The sequence below is a fragment of the Haliotis asinina genome, chromosome 11, assembly GCF_037392515.1.
Source record: "Haliotis asinina isolate JCU_RB_2024 chromosome 11, JCU_Hal_asi_v2, whole genome shotgun sequence".
NCBI lineage: Eukaryota > Metazoa > Mollusca > Gastropoda > Lepetellida > Haliotidae > Haliotis > Haliotis asinina.
Window position 1 is genome coordinate 27,475,219 of NC_090290.1, and position 27,873 is coordinate 27,503,091.

General features: G+C 37.3%; 1 protein-coding gene across 1 annotated transcript in view; it reads left to right on the forward strand.

The window, feature by feature from the left end:
• Nucleotides 1-27,873, forward strand: part of LOC137256621 (autophagy-related protein 9A-like) — a 335,545-nt gene that overhangs the window by 280,487 nt on the left and 27,185 nt on the right. Inside the window, exon 17 of the mRNA XM_067794505.1 lies at nucleotides 18,578-18,757. Coding sequence (XP_067650606.1) covers nucleotides 18,578-18,757 — 180 coding nt within the window. The remainder of the gene's footprint in view (nucleotides 1-18,577; nucleotides 18,758-27,873) is intronic.

Sequence of the window (27,873 nt, forward strand, 5' to 3'; positions counted from 1 at the left end):
TATTTGTTTTTCATATGTGAAACATGATGCAACACCAGGTATTTTACTCTGCAGTTTTCATTAAATGACACTTTGGAATAAAAGTAATAGTGCCATTTAAATAAAACATGTGACATTGGAAATATGATTTGTTTACGACAGATATTTTCAATTGATTTTTTTCAGAAATGTTTGTTAATTTGTCGTGCACGCTGATATTTGCTGATACTGTAACCGGGTTTGTGAGTGGATGATAATGACTCCAGGACACTGGTTACGGGTGTGAGAATATTTATTCCCGTTCTAATAACATCACCCTGAAAGAACACGATTCAAGAAATACATAAGTCATAATATATACAGGAGTTGTAAAAGGAGTTGTTTAGGTGAAATACTATCGTTACATATAAACTACAAGGGTGATCGTAACTGCCATGAATATTAAGTTAGTGAGACATATAAATACAGTAAACATGCCCCGATAAAGTATATACACTACGCAATACAACATAAATATACATTCCTACCCGGTGTATGGCACTAGGGTACACAGTACAGCCCTGTCAAGCCGCCAAGCCAGTCAATCGCACGTATAATCTGTATAAACAATGATCATCGTTAAAGTTAAGATAACGTAAACTATACATATACACTCTACCATTTCAACGCCTAGGACATAATATAACTAGTTCAAATTTCTATCACATTCATACATACATGCACACACACACACACACCATACTTTCTCTCGTATATAAAATCAATCAATCAACCATCCAAAAGTGCAACCTTTACTCATGGAAGACTGAAAACCCTTCAATGAAATGGATAACTTATTTGAATTCATATTAAATATTACACACTAAAACATTATTGAATTATTAGTAAGCTTTGTAACCCTAACACGCCGAGACTAACTTGTACAAATACATACAAGTTGCAGTTTATATTTACACATAAATTACAGCTTTTATTAACACATAAACATCAACAATATAGCATTTAAAGGTATACACACTAATTAATTGATATAAATATTAAACTGACCTTTGGTGATGTTCTAAGATGGTATTCTCCAGCACGTTATAAATGTCTTGTCAGTGCAGGCAAAGAGAGTGGAGTGAAGACTTGGGTTAGTGAAAGAGGACAAGAGTTTAAATGATCCAATCAGATTGGATCAATTAAGCGCACATAATAATGTAATGACCGTACCTAACCACCCTTAATGAAACTAGAATAACACTGACCTCATGGCTATTAATAGATATGTTTCTGACTGACAATACTGAGTATAGTCTGTTTCAAAATGTTATACCTGTTGATAGTAACGCATTCATTACTCTAAATACGGAACGTTATACCTGGAATGCAAAGTGATTGTTATACAATTGTGAATAACTATACAAATGTGAAGTAATATCTCTGCAATTGCAATAAACTCTTAATATACAAACATTCATAAAATTGCTAAATGAGTTAAAACTAATATGTACATAATTGTAAAAATACAATATCAAATATCGGCCACAATACAAAAACATGAAGTTAAGGTCAGATAATTAGGAGATATCGCTAATAAGAATGTTAAAATCATTTTCCACTAATTTGACAATTTATTCAGTTCCTAATATGAAATGCACTCAACTGTTGGTCAAGTAATTCAGGTAATTCAGGAAAATTTACATTTGTCATGTTTTGCCTTGTTCTTAACCTCTCTATATTTGAAATTATCAGGATATTTTTAGATAATAATGTTCATATGTCTGTCTTAAGTATTTACTGTTTGAAATCACCCACTCTCTTAACAACGCTTTGTGCTGAAATTAATTCAGCAGGCTAAAGGTTAAAAAGTCCAAATCTAGAACAGTTCCAAGGCCTAATGGCCTTCGAAACAGGTATTTGAAACAGTGTTCCCATGTCCAAACACCATTAATTCATTGTTTCAAAACTCTTATGGACACAGGTGATGTTCCTCCATGGTTCTGCATAGGTTGCACAATACTTCTCCCCAAGAAAGGAGGCTTAATAAGCTGATCTTGTCCTTTTCGCTGAAGCCAATAAAATTATTTTTATCATTGAATTTTCTATCCCATTTGACTGCAATGTGATTGGCAAGATTTAGGAAAAGCATGATAAATGTGCGGACCTCGCCTTTGAAATGTCTCACTTGCTTTCCAAGTACACTGTTGTCAGGTTCCCCATTGTTCTCGGTGCCCTTGGTTTGGTACCTTGTGAACTCTTGGCACAGATCAGGAGAGTGACCGTGTTCTCCACCAGGAGCTCAGTCCATCTGACAATCTGGAAACACTGACAGTGTTATTGTGTTGCAGTGCAAGGGGTGAAAAACTGAAACCTCTCGTATTTGGAAAATCAGACAATCCACTTTGTTTTAAGAATGTCAAGAAAGAGGCACTCCCAGTTTTTTGGAGAGCCAATAAAAAGGTGTGGATGACATCCTATCTCTTCACTGATTGGTTGAACCAAATTAACAGACAGATGAAGAAACAAAAGAGGCGGATCCTACTTTTTATTGACAATGCACCATCACACCCTCATCACGTGAAGTATCTCCCACCAAAAACCACATCTGTGCTTCAGCCGCTTGACCAAGGCATTATCCGTGCTTTCAAGCATCGTTATAGGAAGCTGTTAATGAAATCTTTGCTGTCACATATTGATGATTGTGAGAGTGCTACTGAACTTTTGAAATCAATCACCGTGTTGGATGCTGTGCAATGGATTCCTACTTCGTGGCAGGAAACTACGAGTTTGACCATCACCAACTGTTTCAGTGCAGGGGATTTTCCATTGATCGTGGTTCTAACCTTGATAGTTACAGTGAGGATGATGACATTCGGTTGGCAATGCTTGTTGCAAACATGGCAAACACAGCCTGTACAGCTCAAGACTTTGTTGACTGCGACGCAGATATTCCAACGGAAGACCCAGATGACAAGAAATGGGAAAATGACATTTTGTCAAGTTTTACTGATGATGCAAAATGTATTCAGGATTGTGATGATGCAGGTGATCATGATGAGCCACCAGTCAAAGACCTAACATACGCACAAGTATAGAAAATGTTCCGAGAGATCAAACATTTTGCCATGGTGAAAAATGGACAACATCTGCTTCATAATGTCGCACATCTAGAATCTGTCATTGAAAATATGGTCATCAAACAAAAGTTGACAACCAGGTCTCAATCCTTGCTGACAGATTTCTTTAAGTAGTACATGTATGTCAATAAAAAGAAATGAATTGTTTATCTGTGTTCCTGTTGTATTTGTCACATGTACATATATCTGTCAAGGTAAGGGATGTAACTCCATTTTTTAACCCAACACTCTACTATCCGGATATTTTGCCATTGCAGGGGATATTGATGACTTTGTCTTCTCATTCTATATTTATATTTTCCTAATATCCGATTCCTAATGTATCACTTGTAGTAGTTATAATTAATAATGAATTTGCCTATAAGTTATTATTCCATGATAATCGTATCACTTACGAGGAAACAAACCTCGAACAAGCGGATGATGAAAATTTCAAGACCAGCTTATCAAGGAAAGGCTATGACACTTGCAAGGCAAAATATCAAGCTGTTTAGAAGCAACTCCTGCCTGAAAACACCATGTCAGCTGAAAGGAATTTTGACCACTTCATGTGTTGATAGAAGTGGTGCAGGGTTAACAGCTGACTCCAGTGATGATGGTGTCACTATCCTCGTTTCACCTGTACTTGTGGGTAGTGAGATGTGACTCACGTTGATATTGGGGTTGACCCCTAGTTTCTGATTGATGGTAGCGATGATGATTTTGTTATTGTAGCCCACCACTTTGTGGTTCTTCAGTTGCATGCCGCTCATAGCCATGTACAACCCTACACCGGACATGTCAACTTTCAACCGGGCACATTCCAGCATGTTTTGATAGTGCTCAATGGCACTGGCAGATCGATTGGAGGCACAATGGCATCCTTGATGTTAAACATAGACTGTTTCCGTTCCTTTACCTATGAAGCTGGAATGCATAGGCGCTTGCGTGCCCAGCAAGGCCAACATGTACATTTGAATCAAATCGTCCAAGCGCACTACACGCGAGTAAATCCTTTTTCCACTCATCATCGACGTATCAAGGCTACTCAACCTTTTGAAGGGTGAAAGCAACACCGCCTTTAATGTTCAGATGTTAAAGATTATCTCTCCATTCATTACTAGACACAGCAAAGCCCCTATGAACTAAACCTTTATTCAGTAAATCATCACTTGTCCTGCGGAATCGGGGCACTAGTGTCTGTCTAAATATGTCTGATCTGGTAGTATGTGTGAAATGAGAACACGGACCGACTCAGTGTATGCCGATGAGTGTCGTTCAGTGTCACACCACATCCGTTTGTCATACACCACACATCAAAATTGAATTGATTTTCACAGGACTGCATCAGGATCATCAACCATGCATGTATAGCCTCAACACTTGTAACTGAAAGCCTCCTGATACTTTTTAGATACATTGCTAAACAGAGGTGTTGAAAGTTTGAACCATCCACATTCACCATAATCTTCATTTGTGTGAGTTCAGTAGCGGTTAAGATAAATCACTCCTGGCATGTATTTTGGAATAGACCTTCAGCAGTATGGGAATCATGCATGATCCATCATGTTTTGATAACTTACAGTTTCACTTCTTGTTAATTCAGTGCTAAAATGCATGTAGGGATGTCAATACCAGTCTTTAGCAAATAAAAAACTTCTCTGTGTGTAATGGACTTCGCTAATTGAACTTGTAGAAACAAAGTGAAACTGTGTACAGTGTAGTCTATTTGTTACCCCCTGCTCTGCATTTCACGAGAAGTGGGAAATATAGATTAGGCTCGCTCCGTATGTCCTTCCGAGTGTACTTACGAATTGTAATATTTCAAGAACCGTTGACTACATCCTTTTCATATTTTTTACCTAGGAACCCAGTATAAGAAAGGTCCCAATCAGATTTGGAGACCTTGACCTTCATTTCAAGGTCACAAGGGGACACACTTTGTTAAGAACCGGTTGCAGGATTTGCTTCACATTCAAGACCTAGCTTTGTCATGGGAAGGCGCAGAGCCCAATCGACTATGCTGAACTTCTCTTAATTTTCAGGGTCATGGCAACACTTTGAAGATTTCAGCATGTTAAACTGCATGTAAATATTGTCAGTGAGATACCTTAAGAATTTCAGCATAAGGCGCTGATAAGAGGGTGGGTGATTTCAAACAGTCGGTGTGTCACTAAGTAAAGAAACAACTGAAAAAGTATTCAGCTCATTAATACTAGATAGAAAAATAAACATTATCATAAAAAAATATCCAGATAATTTCAAACGTACAGATATTAATTACAAGACAAAAATAAATAGAGTAAATTTTCCTGAATTTACCTGAGTTACTCGATTGACAGCCAGATGCGTTTTATATTAGGAACGTATAAATTGTCCAATTGTTGCAAACCGATTTCAATATTCTTACTACTGATATTTCATAAGTATCTGACTTTAATTTTGTATATTTGTATCGGCAAATATCCATGCGACGACAAATTAAAAATTAATTCTGAAAAAAAATAATGAAAAATGTTGAGATTCTTCGAAGGCATTTAGAAGTTGGTGAGGTAATACAAGACACTATTATGGATGACAACTTCTTTAATTCTTTTAACACGACGTTTCAAGGCTAATTCTTGCCCCTTCGTCAGGTGGATAATGAACATAGGTAACATAGCAGAATATATACAGGTATACATGAAGCCAGAGAGGTAAGATGTATATACAAGCACATAAATGTAATTAGGTATGTACAATCACAGAGGAGAGATGAAAGGAGGGAAGTTTTAACAGTACATAGTTGTTTACACAGCTGATAGATTGAGAGTCTACGAGTCCTTGTTGACACACCAGGCAGAGGGTAGGTACACGCCTTGATCTCTATTGATCTGAGGTTCTAATCTTCTGATGTTGATTGCTTCCCAAAGCTTCCTTCTCCGCCAATCACTGATGTTGGAAGCCAGGATCTCGGTGTTTTTCCAGTTGATGGAGTGGTTTGGATAGTTGACAATGTGTTCAGAGAGGGCCGATTTCAGATCTAATTTTCTTACTGAAGTTTGGTGCTCTTTGAGTCTGATGTTGAATGGTCTGCAGGTTTCACCTATGTAGCTGCTGCCGCAATCACAGTTTATCTTGTAGATGCAGCCAAAAAAAAAAAAAAATATTAGATCCGAAATCTCCATGACAGCAACCAGATTAATGACAGTATGTATAATAAGTTAAATCCCATCAACTACCAATCTCCATATGCTCGTGCTACCGTTAAGATTCACAAACAACCTGTAAAAACTAGAATCCTTGTGTGTTCCAGAGGGTCAGTCTTCTATAACACTGCCCAAATCTTTGCCAGATTGCTTGCCCCTTTGGGGAAGGAAGGTAAATCCTTCATCAGTGACTCCTCATCCTTTGTGAAAAAACTCTTGGACGCTAAGTTATCTGGCCGTATGGTCAGCTATGATGTTGTTGATTTGTTCACTAACATCCCTCTACCTGAAGCTCTTGATGTCCTCCGTGCTAAGTTAACTAGTTGTATTGACACCCTTGACACCAAACTCACCATTGACAGTATCATCAACCTTGTGTCTAGCTGTTTCCAGACCTCGTACTTCACATGGCAGAACAGCATCTACCAGCAGATCCATGGCCTACCCATGGGCTCACCTCTCTCTCCACTGATAACTGAAATCTTCATGACCAGCTTTGAAGAATCTGCCCTATCTACATCGCCATTCCAACCGTTATGTTGGTATAGGAAAGTTGATGACACTTTCACTATCCTAGATCCCAACCACAGCCCTGCAGAACTCCTTCACCACCTTAACAAACAACACGCCCGCATCCAGTTCACGATGGAAGTAGAAGCCCAACACAAGCTGCCATTCCTTGACGTATCCCTTGACAACTCATCTGAAAAAATCGTTCCCACTGTCTATCGAAAGCCCACCCACACTGACCAGTATATCCACTACTTATCCAACCACCATCCACAAATAAAGCAAGCCATAGTCTCCACCCTAGCCAGACGTGCCAAAGCCATCTGTGACCCAGCCCACCTCCAAGACGAAATTGACCACCTCAAGAGGGTACCTATTCATCACCCTCAATGGATACCCAAACCAACTCGTTGACCAGACTATAGCCACAACTCTCCAGCATCAAAACGACCACCTTCCTAAACCTGAGCCTGCACCCATCCGAGTCAACATTCCATACCAAGGAAAGATAAGTCATCAAATCAGCCGACTCCTAAAAAAAACTGCCAGTGTTGATGTGACCTTTTATTCTGATAAGACATTGAAAAACATCCTTAGAGCAAATGGAAGAAGAGGCAGTGATCAAACCAACCCCAACCCCAAAGGCTGCATCTACAAGATAAACTGTGATTGCGGCAGCAGCTACATAGGTGAAACCTGCAGACCATTCAACATCAGACTCAAAGAGCACCAAACTTCAGTAAGAAAATTAGATCTGAAATCGGCCCTCTCTGAACACATTGTCAACTATCCAAACCACTCCATCAACTGGAAAAACACCGAGATCCTGGCTTCCAACATCAGTGATTGGCGGAGAAGGAAGCTTTGGGAAGCAATCAACATCAGAAGATTAGAACCTCAGATCAATAGAGATCAAGGCGTGTACCTACCCTCTGCCTGGTGTGTCAACAAGGACTCGTAGACTCTCAATCTATCAGCTGTGTAAACAACTATGTACTGTTAAAACTTCCCTCCTTTCATCTCTCCTCTGTGATTGTACATACCTAATTACATTTATGTGCTTGTATATACATCTTACCTCTCTGGCTTCATGTATACCTGTATATATTCTGCTATGTTACCTATGTTCATTATCCACCTGACGAAGGGGCAAGAATAAGCCTTGAAACGTCGTGTTAAAAGAATTAAAGAAGTTGTCATCCATAATAGTGTCTTGTATGAAAAATGTTCATCATAAACAAGTCATATTTTCGATGTCAGGACAGGTCTCACTGAAATGGCACTATTACGTTTATTTAAACGTGTCATGTCATGAAAACAGCCGAATAAAATACATGATATATAAACATTCATGAGTGCAAGTTTCCAGTGTTAGATCTATGGTTCATTAACTCTTGCACAAACCCACAAAAAGCCGGTGTTAGATACGACAAACAAACATGGCACGCTTCGTCCAACTCCTACATAAAATATAGCTTTTTTGGTCAAAAGAAAGATTACAGAACTCTTCTGTGTACGACCTGGCGAAAGAGGGAGAATTTTTCATTCTACAAGTGTTCCATGTATCATTTTCCGTTTAGTATTACTAGAGACAGACGAAAATTAAGATCATGAAGTCTAACTTGTTTTCCAGTAAATGCAAAGGTCACCAGATGTGATGTCACAGACAGGTACTGCCAAGTGAAATTCATTCGTTATTGAATATTAACAGAAAGGTTGGATAGATTTCGTTTGGCAAACCCAAATTTAGCACAAATAACTGTTAAAAATGATTAATCAGCGCTCATAGCAATTTCTTGGTGTATTTTTGACTATATAATTCGCACATAGCCGAACCAGTTTGACCTTGTATGCACCCGTGACCCGGAAACACCAGTCGATCAACACTACAGATGCAAGTTTTTCAGTATCTTTTATTTGAATTTTTGTTCATATTAGGCACATTACTTTATTGGCCACTGAATACAAAGATAGCAAAGATATAGTTGTGATGCATGTTGATCCAGCCTTGTTTTTTGTGACATGTTTACAAACATCAGCCTCAAAAACAGGTGCGCGGATATGGGTATGGCATTTTTGTTTCAAAATAACATTCATGCTTTATACATGTTTCATAAAATAAAATATATTTTCAGCTGTAGTTTCACATGAAATGGGGGATGATTTAATAAATATTGCGTTCATATGATGTATGCAAAAATGATATGTCCCACTTCAGAAGAAGTTGAATTACAGCCATAATTCTATACAATAAATTAACGTTCTTGCTGAATGATTATGATACATTTGTCAATACTATATATTTCGTATATTCTCATATGCTAATTGATATTAATAATATGACAAGTATTTTTCTCTCCTAAATAATCATGGGCATAGACACTCAGGATCTGTCAATGCATTAGCAACGTGTAAAAAAGCAAATTTTGATTAATGTCTTTCAGTTATGTGGAAAACTGACAATTTTACACAATTCTTTAATGCAACTACATGTATACCATAAAATATATGGATACATGTTATTGTGTGTATTCTATTTCTTTATAATATCTTGCTAAAATGTACATCAAATACAAATGGGTGATGAATTATTTTTGTTTTCAACAGTACATCTTTGTTTCGTGAATTGTTGGCAAGAGTTCCACCCGTAACCCCCGCTTGAAATGTAATAGGATTATTTCTAGGGGATAGGGTTTAGGGTTTAGATTTATCATTATGTTAGGTTTAATGTTAGGATTAGGATCAGGTTAAGGATAGTCCGTCTATAAAACCATCTATTACAAGACATAGAATGAATTTAAAAACCGAAAACGTGGGTTATGGGCGGAAATTTTTCCGAATTATTTTGAATCACACATGGCTAATGTCATTTATGCTGTTGAAGTAAAAGTATATTTATCAGAAAATGTTATCGTTTGATGAAAAATTACACTATATACATGTAATAAGTTATATTGTCTGTGGTGAAAGTAAACAGGCCTCATATTCTGTAAATAGAAATTATCCTACCTTACCTTTTCCTGGGTTTTGGAGCAATGTCACAATATGAAGTGAATCTGCTGACCTTTCAAGGATGGTTTCTGTTTGCTGAAGTGTCTGATAATGATATACTTCAATTATTTAGTGTTCAATAGCCTAAACCATCATAAAACAAGAAATGTCAAGAACAGTCTTCTTTGAATAACCAAATGCCAAGGACTGAGCAGCCTTTCCTTTAGAATCTGGAAGCATTAGATATATGTCTTTGCCACATACATATAGAGATGAAAAATTCCAAATTGAAATCTTAATGAAATAGCTCCAACAAAACACACTCACTGCAGAGCTCAGCATTAGGAAAAAGAAATCTATTTGTCCCTGGTGCCACCTTACATGATTCCCTTGATGCCACAGACTAACACAGGTTGCGCCTTCTGCTCAACAGTTAATCATCTGTCACTGGTAGTTTTGATATTCCATATTCACAACATCACAACAAAATTATTCTGGGTCTGGAATGAAAATTTCATATTACTTCATAAAATTTCATCACCTGAAAAAAAGTCTCTCTTTCAATCACTGTCAGTGTAATCATTGTTCCATGAGTTTGGATCATCAGTCTGTTTCCAACATGAAGTCTGTTTTACGGTAAAATATGAATATAGACAGTGTGCAAGTAGGTAAAAGTATGGCCATAAATATGACGTTACATTTTGCAGTACAGGTTGCACTAGTGCAATATCTAAAGCTGTATGGAGCCATGGCGTCACATGACATTATTTTTTTATATACAAATATGCACACACGTTGAACAATTTGATCTGAAACATTACCTGCAGTACAGTAGGTAGATTTTAACTCAGAAAGCTTTGTTTTTTGAAGTAATAGAAATATTTATATTTTGCTCCAAATTCGTGAACAAAAGATGTTTTGTTTAGCTGTTTTAATGCCTAAACAAAATACTGATTCACACAGACGATGACAGTTGTTTTCTAACCAGTCATTAATTTTTTTATGAAATCCATTTACGTTACACTCTCACACTAGCTCTGGTTTCGTTAGATTCTGCAAAAGGAAACAAGATTTCATTCATGACATCTTCGATCATCAAAATTATACTTCTTGTGACGACATACACAAAACAATATAATGTTATTACTATGACACACTGACAATTTATAAGTCTCCCAGTGTCAGAACATTTTTGGAAAAAAATCGACGGCAAATATCATCGACTTCGGATTTGCTAAAGATCAACGCATCAGCCGCTAACTTGAGGAGGAAAAACACTACAACACAAGCAACAAATGACAACTGGTATTGAACACAACTACCAGCAAACAATTGAAGATGATTGAAAGGTAATTCTGGTGTTATAGTATGGATCTTACGGGAATTTGAATCAGTTTAGAAAATGTATCAATGGTCGTTTTCCAACTCGTTCATATTTTACTTCCACGAGTGCTGTGTATGTGCTTCCGGTTTCATCAAGGGTGGGTACAATTACAAATATTGTGATATTGTTTCATGATCTGCATTATATAGGTATTGAGTCGTTTTCTTAAAATATATATGTGTTCAGATTCTGCTAATGAACGTGTATTTTCAAACATGCTTCGTATCTTGTCACTTAGAAATACCACGAGTTTGGCCACGCCCTTTTTGGTCACCTACGGCTGTCAACATTGTGAATGTTGGAAGGTTTATGAAACAAAATCAAAATAAAATCGCTAAATCTGGTAATGTCTGTGCAGAGACAATAACATTTACCTATTCACATCATGTAATTAATTCCAGATAAAATAGTTGGATATGTCTAAGGGATGGCACATTTTCTTCGGCATCATGATACATGTGGTGTTGGTTGTTTTAACCCCCTAGATGCCGAGTTTTTTTTTCAGGTGTACATTTTCGTAAGGTTTGAAAAGTGAACGTGCGAGATTTGGGCTCGCGTGGTATTGGATCTGCGTACGGCTATACAATTGCACAGAAATGTAGAATATTTAATTTCCTATTGGTATAAATATAACTGCTACCTCAGGGGTTTGAGAAATTGCTAAAAGTTGTCGATTTTCTTCTATGACGTCAAACGTCGACAGAGAGGTCATGCACATATAAAGACAAGGGGGCAATACTCCGCTATGGTTTACATTAGGTCAATGTAATTTTGATCACACGGAGAGAATTTGGTGTAGATACGGACAGTATAGTTTCGTTATGTTTTGTTCACAATGACGAAAGTATTCCAATACAAAGTCCTCCAGTGTGAAAGGATATCTTTTGGTAGTTTCACAATTTGACAGAAAAGATGCCAATGCACTACATCAGAAAGCAGACAATAGTGATGTGGATGACCCTATCCGATACATAATTTAGATCTGAGATTCCCATATTCTCCTGTTATGTATGGATGTATTTTGATTAATTTTGCATCATTAACGGAGTAACAGACACATTTTGAAATGTAATGAAATAACTGAAACTAATGTGACATTTTAGTTGACGTCATGGCATGTTTTGTGCATTTTGTGACATCGGAAAAAGAAGACACTGGTTTGCTGATAAGGACATATCTAACCTAATTCACACTGAATGTGTAAAAGGTCTCGACTTCAGTGACAGAATTCAACACTTTTTAGACAAAACATACAATGAATGGTTTTGCCACTGAAACATTGCCCTGAATATGTCTACAATTAAGACGGTTTTACTACGTACCTTATTGTGAGTAACCCGCACACCTGTCTGGCATCAATTTAGCGTAAATGAAAATTTCACAACACCTGAATATTCCTTGAATATTCATTTAAGATACAAACTTTTCTTCTTATGATTATGTAATTATTTCACTTCATAAGTATGCAATGAAAGGTACAAAGAGATTGTTTTTCCAGTATCGAACTATTAGAATATGGACGTAAGGTTTGTCCGAATTAGGACATGACCTGTTTTATATATTTTTAAGTATTGTTTGAGTTAGATATTCTGCCATCAGATATGTTTTAATCAAATTTGAATTGACTTCATTATCTACAAAATGATAATGAATTATAAAACGTTTTTGACAAACTCGCACCTGGTCAATCAATATTCATAATTGTTTTGTCTATAAAAACGACACAGACCAATGCAATGAACAAGACAATTCCTTTAAATATGTGTGCCTCTACATTTCATAAAATGTACAAATCATTTGCATTAATATTATCAGTTTTACCTGCAAGGTTGAATTAAGTCACTGTTTATTAACCTGTTCATATGAAAATTCAATATTTATCCCAACGTATTGAATATTGTACATCAAAGTTAACTAAAGCACACGTTGCCATAATGGGAACGTGTGATCTTCCAATACTTGTTTAAAGGCTTACAATGTGATATAATACACTTACTGAGTCAATTTCCCATGTAAGTATCATTCAAACAATCAGAAGCTTTCAAAGAATACAAACGCATACCTTATATCCACATATGACATGGTGTTGAACATGGATATATATAGATACTGAAATCAGTTTCATGAAAAAAATATCTGATCGATACATAAATATACATCAGAATACTAAAAGTGCAATCGGAATGATATGGCCATTGTGTACACTCATGTTCCACCGACCTTCACCTAAAAAAATTGCCTAATATGTGCAACAATGTTGATGTGTGACATCACTACCGATGACTGATTTCTTTCAAAATGGCGGCTTCGCTGACAAGGGTACACAGGCTTTTTTGAGGACTCTTTCCTTGATTAGGGATCTTTTGTGCATAAATGTGAGATGTAAGTAATCAGAATTATTCCGACTATCCGTGTATTGTTATATGTTTTTATCGTTTACATTGTAAATGACAGAAGAAGCCAGAAATGCCGATAAGTACCGTTGTCGTTCTGCGTGATTTTGCATCAGTCATGGCGTCACGCTGCACTAAAAGTTTGACAGTTTCTTATGAATTATCAAATGATTGCATTGTGTCTCTATTTAATTTGCTATTTCTTGCTGCGATGCTGTTCCCCTGAATATTCTAAGCGTATTGAGCCATTGTAAGCAATCATTACACGGCTGGATGCTAGAAATTTTCCTAAAATGCTATGTGGTGTCAAATCAGAATTTTTCTTTGTTTACATTTCAGTCAAGGGCTGTCTTTCGAGCACAGCGTTCGTTTTCATGCCATGTATCTTTCGTTTCATTTATCAAGACAGTTGGTATTGGTAACAAAGACCATTTGTAATTTGATTCTAAGATGTGTGGGGAATTCAATGTTGCATTTGTCACAGCCGAATATGAAATATACATGATGTAATTGGCGTGATTTTGTAAACACTATCCAATATGGCGGAAAGCGCACTTCGGCGTTTGTGTAAGTGTATTTTCGTAAACATCCCAACTGATTCTGGGTTCATCGGCGACGTTTCAGAATTATCATTGTTGTTACATAAAAACTTGATATCAGTCATCATTACTATACTATTTTTGAAATTCAACACTCCCAGTAATTATCTGTTTTTCACATTTCAAAATATACAGCAAATAGCGCTTGGAATTGTGATTCTGTATAGTGTGAAAAATGGCGACATTTACGATGAAGCCTATTTTGAAAGGCGATTTTAAGCACTTTAGCTTGGTCTGAGATAATAGTGGATGGCATCACGAAAAAGGGATTTTTTTCGCAGAATTCAAAACTGTGAAGTGTATATATGTGCGTGGTATATTTAGAATTTTAATGGACTTCAAAGTGAGGGGTGAAGACGAGGGACACATATGTCCCTGTGGCATCCAGGGGTTAGCTTCATGTTGAATTATGACCTTCACTGTCATTACTTTTATAAGTTTGATATGATGTTTTGCAGCGAGGGATTATGTCACCATAGTGACAATGTTTGCTTTCATTGGTTTGAATTTAATGAAGTGGGCTTGTAGATTTCATTCTGGACCTGTAGGTTTTAAAACCTGCAGGCAGCTGTAGGTCCTGATGGCAAACCAGCAAATCATAGTTATACAAATCCTGCTGATGATAACCAGTAGATGTTGAACTCACTCAAACCAGATTAGCTCCTAAATATCATCTTCATTTCTCCCTATCTGTTTGTGGAGACAAAGGATCTTTATTTAATGAAAGTCCTCAAAAAAGGGATTCTAATCATACCTTATGTTCCATCACAAAAAAGGAGTGTGTTCGTGAACCTCATCTCAAGAAAAGTGTGTCTTTTGTTAGCCTGTTGACCAGATAGCCAAAACGCAAGTTAACAGTTGATGCTTGAATAAAGACATATCATACATGGGATTCCAAACAGTTGTACTCTTTTTATCAAAGTCTTTGCAAATGAGGCGTCGTCCAACCAATATGTTGAAATTATTTCAAACCTCGTTGGCCTCGAAAACATCAACATCCTGTTTGCGCAATTTATACACAGAAGGGCGTCCAACGTCTTGTCAGTCACAAAGGAGTCATGATTAACTTCTCGAAAAAAATCGGGTTCACAAAGATATTTTTAAATATAAAAATCAATCCCATCAGCTTAAAGTTTACACACAAGAATTTGTCAGAGAATTTGTCTTCATTGAAGACTTCCATATTTTTAGTATAATCATGGTTGACGTTTCAAACATGCAGAATTTGAGTCTATGTACTACCATCAGGTTTCCCACTCTCCGGGACACACAAGGATTCAATCCTTGCCTTATGAGTATTGCATATATAAATGACAGCTGACAAGAAGTGATAACCAAATTTCAATGAAACTGGATAATCAGTATTATCCTTACCTACCCCTATCTTGTCACAGATGCCGAGTGTAATGTCAACGAACTTAGAAATAATGAGGGACCTTATCAGCTTAAAGTATATTCATTAAAATTGTCGGAAAACCAATTAAAGCTTATTTCATAACCTATTTTATGCTCGAGATGGAATTGTATCTGACCATGGATGAAGTCACTCGAACAATGGAAACTATGGACATATTGTTATCTTTAGACGGTCTGATATTCATCAACAGTGTTCTGTTTCTACTATCGTCACTCGATGGTTTAGTCAACCCAGATGCCTTCGCTAACATGAATGGATACACCAACACATCAACTTAACTTTTGGTTTTGGGAAAGGACATGCAATTACCCCCCACTGAATCATTTTATAGCCACTTAACTGACTCGAACATATCACAGGATGATTATGAGCACACCCTCAATGTGTGGGATAAACTAGGCTGTAAGAATTTTGGCAGTTATCACAATCTCTATTTTAAGAACGACATACTGCAGCTAGCTGATGTATTTGAGATTTTCAGAAAAACATCTGAAGCAGTACAGTCTAGACCCAGCATTGTATTTCTCCACCCCGGATCTCTCTTGGGATTCCTTGTTTAAAAAAATGCTTTATAGTTGAAACTGTTCTCGGATTACAATATGCACCTGTTTATCAAGAAAGGGCTGCAAGATGAAATTTTTATGGCTGCTAAACAATACAATAGGAGCCAACAATAAATACACAGAAGGCTATGACCTGATTAAACCGGTGAATCATATGCTGTATCTCGATGCTAATAATCTCTGCACTAATAATCTTTACCCACTGGGGGGTTTGCATGGGTTTCCCCCGACATGGGTATCAGCAGTATTACGTTGGGCCCAAAGAAAGGCAGCATACTCAAAGTTGCCCTGGAGTACCCCCAAGAATTGCACCCGTTACCTACTCACACCCAAACAATTAATGATTGACAAACATAGATCTTGACACCTGAACAAAAGGAGCGAAAGTTGATCTGGTTCTTGCAGCATATAAATTTTTACTGGGACAATGTGATTTTCTCACAGTTCTATGTAGCTGTTTCCTAATACACTGAAATTCTGGACAAACAAACTGAAAAACCTTTGTATCAGCACCCATAGTACAGTCTGAAATTTAACATGTGGGGTAGCATATCTGTGTTAGGGGCAGTGCCACTCTTTGTATTTGAATGGAATATGAACAGTGAGTGGTACATAGATATTCTTGAGAGACATTTTCTACCATCTGTTCAAGTGTTCTATGGAAACTTTTGCTTTTTCCAGCTGGATGACCCAAAAGACGCATTCACAAGCCTGGTTTGGGACCCAAAATATGACATTATTAGATTGGCCAAGCTATAGCCCTGACCTAATTCCAATAGAAAATGTTTGGGGACTTACGAAGGAATGTGTCAATAAGGAAAATCTGAGAAATATTGCTGAAATAATAATAATAATAATAATAATAATAGTAAAGTAAATTTATAATGCGCAGAATCTCCAGGCACTAAGTGCCTGCTCTATGCGTTACAGAATATGTACAAATGCATTGTCATTGGATGTATTATACATTGTAGAGTCTTTTGAAGAGATATGTCTTCAAGCTGGTTTTGAAGATAGGCAATGATGTAGACGCCCTCAGTTGAAAAGGTAGATCATTCCAGAGTGATGGGGCGAGAAATGAAAATGACCTATGTCCAAACTTTTTTAGGTTTACTTTAGGCACTTTAAGGAGGAGCTGATCCGCTGATCTCAATGCACGAGATGGGACATACTGCTCAACTAACTCTGTCAGGTATTCTGGTGCAGTCTGATGGAAGCACTGATATGTTAGAGTCAAGATTTTATACTGGACACGAGCTTCGATGGGGAGGTATTGTTAAAGATAATTTGAACGTTACAAAGAAGTGATCTGACATTTGTTTATCTTGGACCGCTACATCAGTAACAAGATCACTCAGACCTCTAGATACGACCCAGTCAATAACATGACCATTTCTGTGAGTTGCGGTATCTACATGTTGGGTCAAGGAATGACTATCTAGAAGTTTGAGAAACTTCTTGACGTCTGCATTATCACAACACTCATAGTGGATATTGAAATCACCAAGAAGAAGGAAATTCTTCTGTAAATGTCTGTCAAGAATAAGAGCAAAGTCCTGAAGAAAATCTGCTTTAAGAATCCGATTAGTCTTAGAGGGTGGAGGTCTATATATACAAACTGTGCGTAGGCTAATATCTGAACATGACATTAGAATATCCATACACTCAAAGGAACTGTACACGTTGTCTGCCGACTTCGTTACACTGACTTGAACAGAGTTCCTGTGGATGATTGCTATACCTCCGCCAGTGGAGTTAGTCCGGGGGGGCATGTAGGAGTGAGTATCCAGGAGGGGTCATCTCTGCCATGACTGCCTCGTTACCACAAGCCTTTAGCCAAGACTCAGTGATAAACAAAATGTCTTGAAAGAAGAGGTCGTCTGATATTGGGACAGCATGGACCATGACTTTCTAACTTTTTTATCAGTGGTATGCCCGACTTCTTTGAAGTCTTTGCATTACTCCCCATGGTGACTTGACAAGTTACTAACTGTTCACTGGTCTTTTAATCTGGAGTTATACTCTGCTTATATTCACATTTAATACATGAGTAATGAGTTTAAAAAAATGAAAAAAATACAATACAATCTTTAAATTGTCAGTAATTTCTGGTCATACTGTAACACTGAAGAAATGCTGGGCTAAATTATGTGCTTTTTCACTGATTGTAATGTTGGGAGTTTTGGTGTCTCATTTAGTGCCACTGCCAGTGTTAAACATTTTCGGTTTTAACTTGATGATTGTAGTAGATGTGCTGTATTAATGAAGGAGTTGACTCGTTTAGCTGTATTAAAAATGTTTAATTGTAATGGTGCATTTCGATTTTATTAGCCTATACAAGAAGATATTCCTTATTCACGTCTGAAAGATCAAAGCACTTTCCAAATCAGTCAACACCAGGCTACCTTGATTCTGTCATATGTCAAGGTACATGTGTATACATTTTATTTTACAGGTATACCTTGTGGAAGAGCTCCTGAGCCCCATCATTACGCCATTCATCCTTTGCTTTTGTCTGAGGAAAAAATCACTTGAAATTGTTGATTTTTTTCGGAACTTCACAGTGGAGGTTGTTGGGGTTGGTGATGTTTGTTCCTTTGCTCAGATGGACATTAGGAAACATGGAAACCCACAGGTGAGAATGCGTGGAATTTGTGTAACAACCTCAGCAACATATTAGCAGTTAAGTATTTCGAAAGTGTTTCCTTTCAGGGTAATCGCTGGACTGTCATTTCTTATCTGTACGTCAGTTATAAGTTATAAATTCTAAATTCGTATTGTACCTATTATTTCATTCAATTTAGCAGTAATGATCAAAGATTAGCTTTTCTTACGAGAGAGGTTACTTTCTGTGTTAATCAGAAGAGCTATTAATGTGTTTTGATAACAATTGCTTGCAATGTCGGGGGTTTATACAGGCAAATGAACACGTCTGCAAGAAAGGGGATTATGAGATGTTGTTACAGGAGGTAAGTGTTTGTTACTCGTCACTCGAGTGAATACTAAGATACCCTGTTTGCACATTGAATTAACGGTGACAAGGTTACAAAACCTTCTTCTAAATTAAATCATTCATTCATTCATTTTGAGGAGTCCATTGTCAATCTTCTGAAATTCGTTTGCTTTCAAAACAAATATAAGTATGCCCATCTTCATAAATATTTGGGGAGATTCAACTGCAAGTGTATACATCACAATAAATCAGTATCGTGTAACTTATTTTAATTCTATAATACATGTACTTGAATTGTGATATTTATTCGTAACAATGTGCAGATTAAATTGAAATGTTCAGCAAGCCATTATGTTTGATGTACAAGTAGTGTGCGCAAAATGCATATCCAAATAAAAACTATCCCTACTCAATGGTTGGATTGGGTTATCCAGGGTAAAAACAATTGGATTGTGGCGATTTGAGCGCTTTAAAGAAAAATAAACTCGTCAAAGTGCTTCTTAGTCCTACGTGTACATTTCAGGCATCCTTACGATTGTGCATGTTCACGATACACAAACTTTTTCATGATAGCTAGAGTTGATAAAACCGAAATCCAGCATATCGATTGGTCAACGATCTAACCAATGATAAGTCAATCTGTATCCAAGCTGTCTAGTGACTGAACATGCTCTTCAGAAATTTAGCCCACGCCCCATCACCTGTCATTTCCTCTATGACAGGTATCTCATGATACAATTGGTCATAGAAAAGAAATCAGCCACTATATTGAACAGTTGAGATACAAAACGTCCTATTTGGGAACTTTGATGATGCCCATCCCGTGACCCTTTGTCTTATGTATGTGCAAGGAATAGCATTATACAATATGCATACATGCATGTTCGTGTGATAATGTATATTTTCTGTGTTAAATCTAGATGAACCAAAGTGACAAACTGTGAATCTGTTCCATGTAAGTCACGAATTAGCTTATAAGTACTTATCTTAAAATATTCAGTATATACTAGGAACGCATCAGGGAAAATGCTTCTGTCATAGAAGATTATTGGGCACGTGCTTAAATTCTTCTGTACTGCCATTGACATAGATGTTTTGAACAATTTAACCTCACACAATGATATGAGAGGGACTATTTGTTTAAGTGTGTCTTACATACAAAGACTGCAAACATGTGTTAAGAAAAGTCTACAAGAGAATGTGTAATAAAATTACGTAAAACGTTACATATATGACTTGTATTCACTCCTGCTTTCTTTCAACATATACCTTTACAACGCAATTAAACAATTAAACAATCAGGACTTGCTCGTATGACGAGACAGTTTCCTGTAATCTACGAAACCAGTCAGGGATATCAGGTGTGATTAGCCCTAATTAGTCTCGCCACAGCCGGCCAGGCAATCAGCACTTGGTTCCAGGTGTTGAGCAGTGAAGTGGCTCTCGGGCTTAATGAGTTAAGTCCATTTTTGTAATGTAATGCTAATAATTTGGAAATGTGCTGTTGGAGGTATGTGAAATTTTAGCTTACTCTTGATTAGTGTCATATTTCTCTCTCAGAATCCATCATGATTTCCATCAAGATTTTAGTTGTTTACTAATTTTATGGTCAAACTACTCATTTTATCCATGAAATTACTCTTTGCAACACTCTGTGAGTGGCATCTCTGCTAATTATGAGGCGTTTTAAAGGCAGGGGTAGTCCAATCATCTAAGGTGCCATATTTTTCTGAGGAACCTTTGGATAGATAAAATCACATGAAATCACATGATTTTTTCCCCCAAATTTTGATAAAACAGTATCTGAGTATTACAACATCTGTTGATTTGCAATAAAAACTCCCCAATATATTGGCAATTTTCTCAGGTGAGATTATTGCCAATCTGAGAGGATTACAAAAACAACATAACCTGTCTACCATCTTAACATAAATGGTTAAGATATTTATATGTTGGCAGTTTTTTCAGGTGAAATTATTGCCAATCTTAGAGAATGACAGAAACAACATAACCTGTCTACTATCTTAACATAAATGTTGCATGTGTAATATATAAGAGGTGGGAATTGATTTTTTTTTGTATAATTGTGCCTTGAAAACAATAGTCAGGGACAGTGTATCAGTTTTAATGTCTCACCTCTTGTACCTTTGTCTTCCATTACTTTATCATCATATCGGTGTATCACTCAGATGGCGGCTCAATTAGATAAGGCCTTTAGGAAGTTAAAGAGGGTTCATAATGGGATTTCCTCTCCAAGGTTCACCCTGTCACTGCACCTACTGCTGATGGAGACATGTTTACACTGTGTCCTAAGTTGAATAATTTGCAGGACAGAGAACTTTTGCGCATAGATACTGCAATACGTTGGACCTTTCATCTTATCCATACTTTAGCTTGGGCAACAATCTGCCTATATTAGAGTCTCCGATCAGTTTTCTGAATGACAACTTCTTACGAACAATCCTAGGTACACTCATAGAGGAGATAGCAGTCAAGTTTCTCAGGCCTTCATCAGATTCTCTGGTCTTTTACTGCTTAATTTTTCTTGTACTGAAGAAGGAAGTGGACAAGCTTTGATTGATTTTCAACATAAATCTCTACAATGCCATGTACCTACAGTCATCTCCACACTTCAGAATGATATTCATTAACCTTTTATGAACCATTCTCAAACCAGGTGATGGCATGATCAGCTTTGACTTCCAGCATGTGTATCTATGCATCTCGATTTATCCAGATCATCCCAGGTATCTGCAGGTCATCTTTCAGGGCATCCACTACCACTGGAAAGTCATCCCGTTTTGCATTTCTGCAGTGGTTATATAATTCACCCAAAGGACGAAGCCTACCACACATTCATCATGTTCAAGGCCTACATCAATGATTACATTCAAGTCCAGCAGATGTTCTTCAGCATATGCAGATCATCACCAATCTTCTTCACCAGTTAGGATGGGTCGTCAATCTAAAAGAAGTCAGAGTGGATCCGAACCCAACAACTTCAGTTCATCAGTTCCATGTTCGACAACCATATGGGAAAGATGTTCATTTCCCTAGACAGATGAGCCAAGATGAAATGCTTGGTACCTCTAGTGCTGCGCAAGAGAGATCACTATGGCAGTGGCTGGGACTCCTTGGCTTGTTAACGTCAGCCCAAGCCCTTAGGTACAGAGGTCTACTCCAACTACAACCAATCCAGAGGTTTCTAGTTCCATTTCTGAAGACTTAGATTCATTTACCTTTGTTGATCCAGCAGTATCTTTGTTGGTGACTCTGTGAACTGACTGTTTAGGCAGGAGTCTCTTCTTCATGAGTTCACAATCCCAGTCACCACTGTTCATTGACACATCACCAGGTGTGATACAGTGCCTTTAATCATCTCAATGCTGCCATCGAACCCATTCGACAGGAGTGCAGGATAATGACATCTCCAAATAAAACTTGCAATAATTATTCAACGAGTCGGATTTACGTGTCATATGAATTATGTATGGAATGTACTAATCCTCACCTTTTAAAATATATAATGTTCAATACGTTTATATACCTTAAAACAAAACGCCCGCGAAATAAAAATGAGAATGCCGAATTTCTCGGCACACAGTCGAAAATAATGGCCATTGTTGACTTCCATCGCACCACGTTGTGTGGTACCCAGTCTAATATTTTCTTCATAATGAAATATTTTTTGATAGTTTAATCAATATTTTTTGTTCCTTGACGAAGAGAAAGCCCATAAGTTTCCTATTGTATAAAAATTAGTAACTTTCGGCTCAAATAATTATAAACAAAACCAATCTCAATTTTACATCATCGATTGGACGAACAGGAACGATCATGGCAACGACGGTAAACAAACAACTCTACATGTATCGTGATGCCGAAGAAAATGTGCCATCCTTTTGACATATCCAACTATTTTATCTGGAATTAATTACACGGTGTGAATAGGTAAATGTTATTGTCTCTGTACAGAAATTACCAGATTTAGCGAGTTTATTTTGATTTTGTTTGATAAACCTTCCAACATTCACAAAGTTGACAGCCGTAGGTGACCTGAAAGGGCGTGGCCACACTCGCGGTCTAAGTGACAAGATACGAAGGACGTTTGAAAATACGCGTTCATAAGCAGAATCTGAACACATATACATTGAAAGAAAACGACTCAATACCTGTATAATGCAGATCATGAAACAATATCACAATATTTGTAATTGTACCCACCCTTGATGAAACCGGAAGCACGTACACGGCATGGCACTCGTGGAAGTAAGATTTGAACGAGTTGGAAAATGACCATTGATACATTTTCAAAACTGATTTAAATTCCTGCGTAAGATCCATACTATACACCAGAATTACCTTTCAGTCATCCTCAGTTATTTACTGTTAGTTGTGTTCAATAGTTGTCATTTGTTGCTTGTGTTGTAGTATTTCTCCTCAAGTTAGCCATTGATGTGTTGATCTTTAGTTTAGCAAATCCGAAGTCGATGATATTCACGGTCTATTTTTTTCAAAGAATGTTCTGACACGGGGAGACTAATAAATAAACTTAGGGTCACATAATTAGCCATATAAAACATTAACGCAACACCTCCAACAGTCACCGCTGTTTTATAATTGATATGCTGTTGATTTGATGCCTGCACAGTGAGGTACGTGGGAGATATTTTCTTTGGTATTTATCTGCTGTTGCAATGATTATTTCATTGTTGTAGCCCATTATGTTATTGATTCTCAGACGCACGTCACTAGGAGCCATGTACAATCCCACACCAAACACGTAGTCAGCCTTTGACTTGGCATATTGTAAGGTGTCCTGGTATCGTTTTATAGAACTAGGTAGATCTACCGGTGATGCAATAGCATCCTCAATATTAACCATGAACTATCTCTGAGCGTCATAAGCAATTCCCTCAGCTTTGATGCCGGAGCGTGTCTGCGATTCAGCGCCAACAATAGCCCACACTTACTTCTAATCGAATTGTTTAAACGAATAATGCCGGTGCGAGTGTACCCTTTTGATATTATAATATGTATATTACGCTTCCTGATATAACAGATGGGGAGTCCGTTCAACTTACACATGCCATTGATAACACATCTGGGCAACTCGAAATAGCGCTATGCTATATAACCTACTACCCACAATGGACAAACAATCAATAAAAAATATAATCTGTTAATTACGTCAATGGTTCACAAAACACAATAGAAGATGGTTACTACAGCGTGTGTTCTCTCAACAATGAAATTTTCAAACCCTTACGAGCTGAGCTTAAAATAAATGACTCGTACGGAACAGTGGCAGAAAACAAGGGGAAAAACAGACTGATAATCACTAAACCGTTGGTGGAGACGCTAGGGCTGCAAAAATGTTCAATAGACCCTGGCCAGAGCATCAGTGGTTCGAAATTACCAGATCTAATTCCATACCACGAGTTACGCATTCATCTCAACCAGCATAGCACAAGGGATAATATACAAAGTGAGCGCTCTTCCACGTTGTTGAGAGCTGTCCCGGTTAAAACAGAAAAATACAATGAGGGTCGCAGTCATTTTCATCAGTATAAATAATTGACAAGTAACATTTTCGAATTAAGAGTATCAATTTTAGATGCAAGAAATAATACTATAAATATAGGTTACCTAAGCATAACACTGCATATACAATAATGGCTAGTAATCAAGGACCAGGAATGCGGATAGAAAGCTGTCTTAATGTTGGTTATCAGATATAGTTGATACTAGAGGGTTTGATGATGCAGGAATAGATGGTAAAATATAAGCTTTTAAGCTCATGAACAACATTTACAGCCGCCCGTGGATCTGGTTGTAATTTTAACCTGGATACATCAGGATCTGACATCAACACACGATATAATATAGTTCGCAACAATGCGGATGAATGGTTAATATACCCATCGTTCGGCGGTAAATTGTTTGATTTAGAAGACTTTGATAGGCCAACAGTCCTTTAACAAAACAAACCATACCATCTAATATGCACTGACGAAGTCAAGTGGACGATGTTACCAGCTCAAATCAACTGGCTTCTCAACATAACACTAATCTCCCCATATGTTTTCATGGAAAACAAAGACCACTACCCAAACAAAGTCATAAACAACGGAACCCTGCTTGTGGCTTACGTCCCATCACAGAGACACAGTGTAATCATCACGTCAGCCTCTACTAGAGCAGTCCACATGTTGTCGTGTAAACCCAGAGAGAACTGAATTTGGTTACTGAATTTACTGGTGTAACCACCCTCCTAGAAAGCCTCTCAGATAATACCACACTGGCCATACAAGATATCCTAGGTGAGCCACTGCAGAGCGATATTGAGATCGTGAAAGGAATCAAACTCTGGAGGTTAAAAAACACCAGGGTCACATTTGCTTGCTCAGTTTACATATGAGTGGATGGTGTTTCACACACTTTGCGAGGTGTCACAGTTATAGTGGGAAACCCGGTGATTTTTCTAACAGAGCACATCAGTTTTATTGGTTTGAAGTTCATACTCGAGGCATTATCAGAAAAACAATCTGAAACGCTTTGATACAGTATTATTTAAACAATGGTATCCAATATAACACTCAGTGATCTAGGAGACACAAATGAATTTGATTTACCTGGTGAGGAAGACCCATACGTCTTATACTTTAAGATAGTGTATACAAACGAACTCCACTAGCAGATTTTACAGAACTTGAATGGGTAATTAAAATAACACTAACCAACTCTTACATCATTTTTAATCAAAATGGTCTCGTTTCCAAAGTTATTAACAATGGCAGAAAGGCAGAGATGATCGACACTGTGCTTACTGACCTCTACTCTCTGAGCAATTACGTCAGTGAAGTGTTTAATTTCCAATTACCTAATGGATTTTGAAGCGTTCCGCTCCTAGGTCCTTTCTCACCTTTGGCAAGTTGGGGAGAGCGGTACTGAATGTTAAACTAGTTAAGCAACCAGGCCACTCCTTCTTTCATGGCCCTCCGGGCGGGTGACTGTAGAGGGTATACCGAAGCATGGACATGCCAGATCACTGGGGTCACCTGATAAATCATGGGGCGGAGAGGCCTTCTTGCCAAACCGCATCCTTTTACTTTAGCAAAAGTTGCAGCTGAAAACTACATTAATTCGGGAACGCCCACTCCCTAGAGTTTTTGTGCCATGTAAGCCAAGGTTTGATTCAACTTAGCTGACAGCACGTTTCCACACATGGTCGAAGTGATGAAGAGAGATGCATAACGTGAGATAGGATAAGTATATAAATACAAGTTACAGTTAAAATTTCCAATTTTGATTTTGGTGAAAACAGACTTAAATGGCATTTATCCTCAGACAGGGCGCTGCCATTTTTGAAAATTGTGAAGTCACAGGCTGAAGACCATTAGAATTATTTAGACTATGGTTTGTTTTCTTCATGTTAGAAAATCGAAACTACTTTGCATTTGAATCATGGCCAAAAGGCTTTTGCATGACACAACTTGTAACATAACGACTTCTACGGAAGCAAGGTGGGGGTCGCAGTGACATTAATATTGCAAGCAACATTATGTTGACTGCCACCTCGTTTCCAAGAGTGAAATTGTTATGTTATAAGCAATGTCATGCAAAATCCTATTGTCCATACCAGTAGAAAGTAATTTTTGAAAATCATGAAGTCACGGACTAAAGTCTCAAGTAATGAGATTATGGTTTGTTTTCATCAAGTTAGAAAATCAAAACTACTTTCTTCAAGTAGTTAAATATGTATTTGAATCATGACGAAGAGGAGTTTGCATGACACAGCCTGTAACATAACTAAGGTCGGGGTCAAAGTGAAAATACTGCATGATAAATTTCTTCACTCGCTAAATTTACTTGGTTTGTAACATTTACTCACCAGTATATGGACACTTGTCCATATACGTCTTTACATTTGGTCTCATAATCCTAATTACTTTATAATCATACTTGTATGCATTTTGAAACTTAATAAAAAGAAGCGATCTGCGAATATGTAACAGGAATGTAATATCTAGGTATTTTATAGTTTGCCTATATGAATCATAATTCGCACTCAAGCCCTAGTGTATGTTGTCTGTATCATTACACTTCATGATGAAAATTGATTCTATTGAAAGCTACGAAAACGTTATAGAAACAAAATGCAAATATTAAAATTAAAACAAACTATAGTTATAGGAGCAATGTCAGGTTATTACCTTGCTTGAGGAGTGTATCCAACAATATCCACAATGCAGATGATTCATTCATTCATACATCTGCAGATTTCCCAAGTGATGTGTCTTTTAACAGTCTAATATACGAAAACATGATGTATCGTTTCAGGTTTTTCACGTTGCTGTATAGTGTCATTGGTCAACCAAGATAGCACACCTGGCAACTAATTGCATAATATGCGCCATTCTGTTATGAAAGTAATTTAGTTAGCCAATAATGAACAATCAATCAATGTATTGGCGGTTAATCCTTTGAAAGAAAGGTGTTATTTTTACATAGACACAGACACGACAGAGTGTATTCAGTATAGATTAGTAAATGTACATACATAAACACTACCTTTTGACAAATCCCCATTTAAATCCGCATAAAAGTAATTGATCAATCCAGACACAAGATATGCCAAATGGGGACCTTTGTTGGTTGTCTACGTGGCATTGCCATTAATTATACCTGTTATGAATTCATTAATTGAGCATCAAGTGAATGATGACAAATTATGTGTTCTTTTATACCACCTAACATGGATTACAACCTAGCGACACCAAGTGATTTTGACAGAA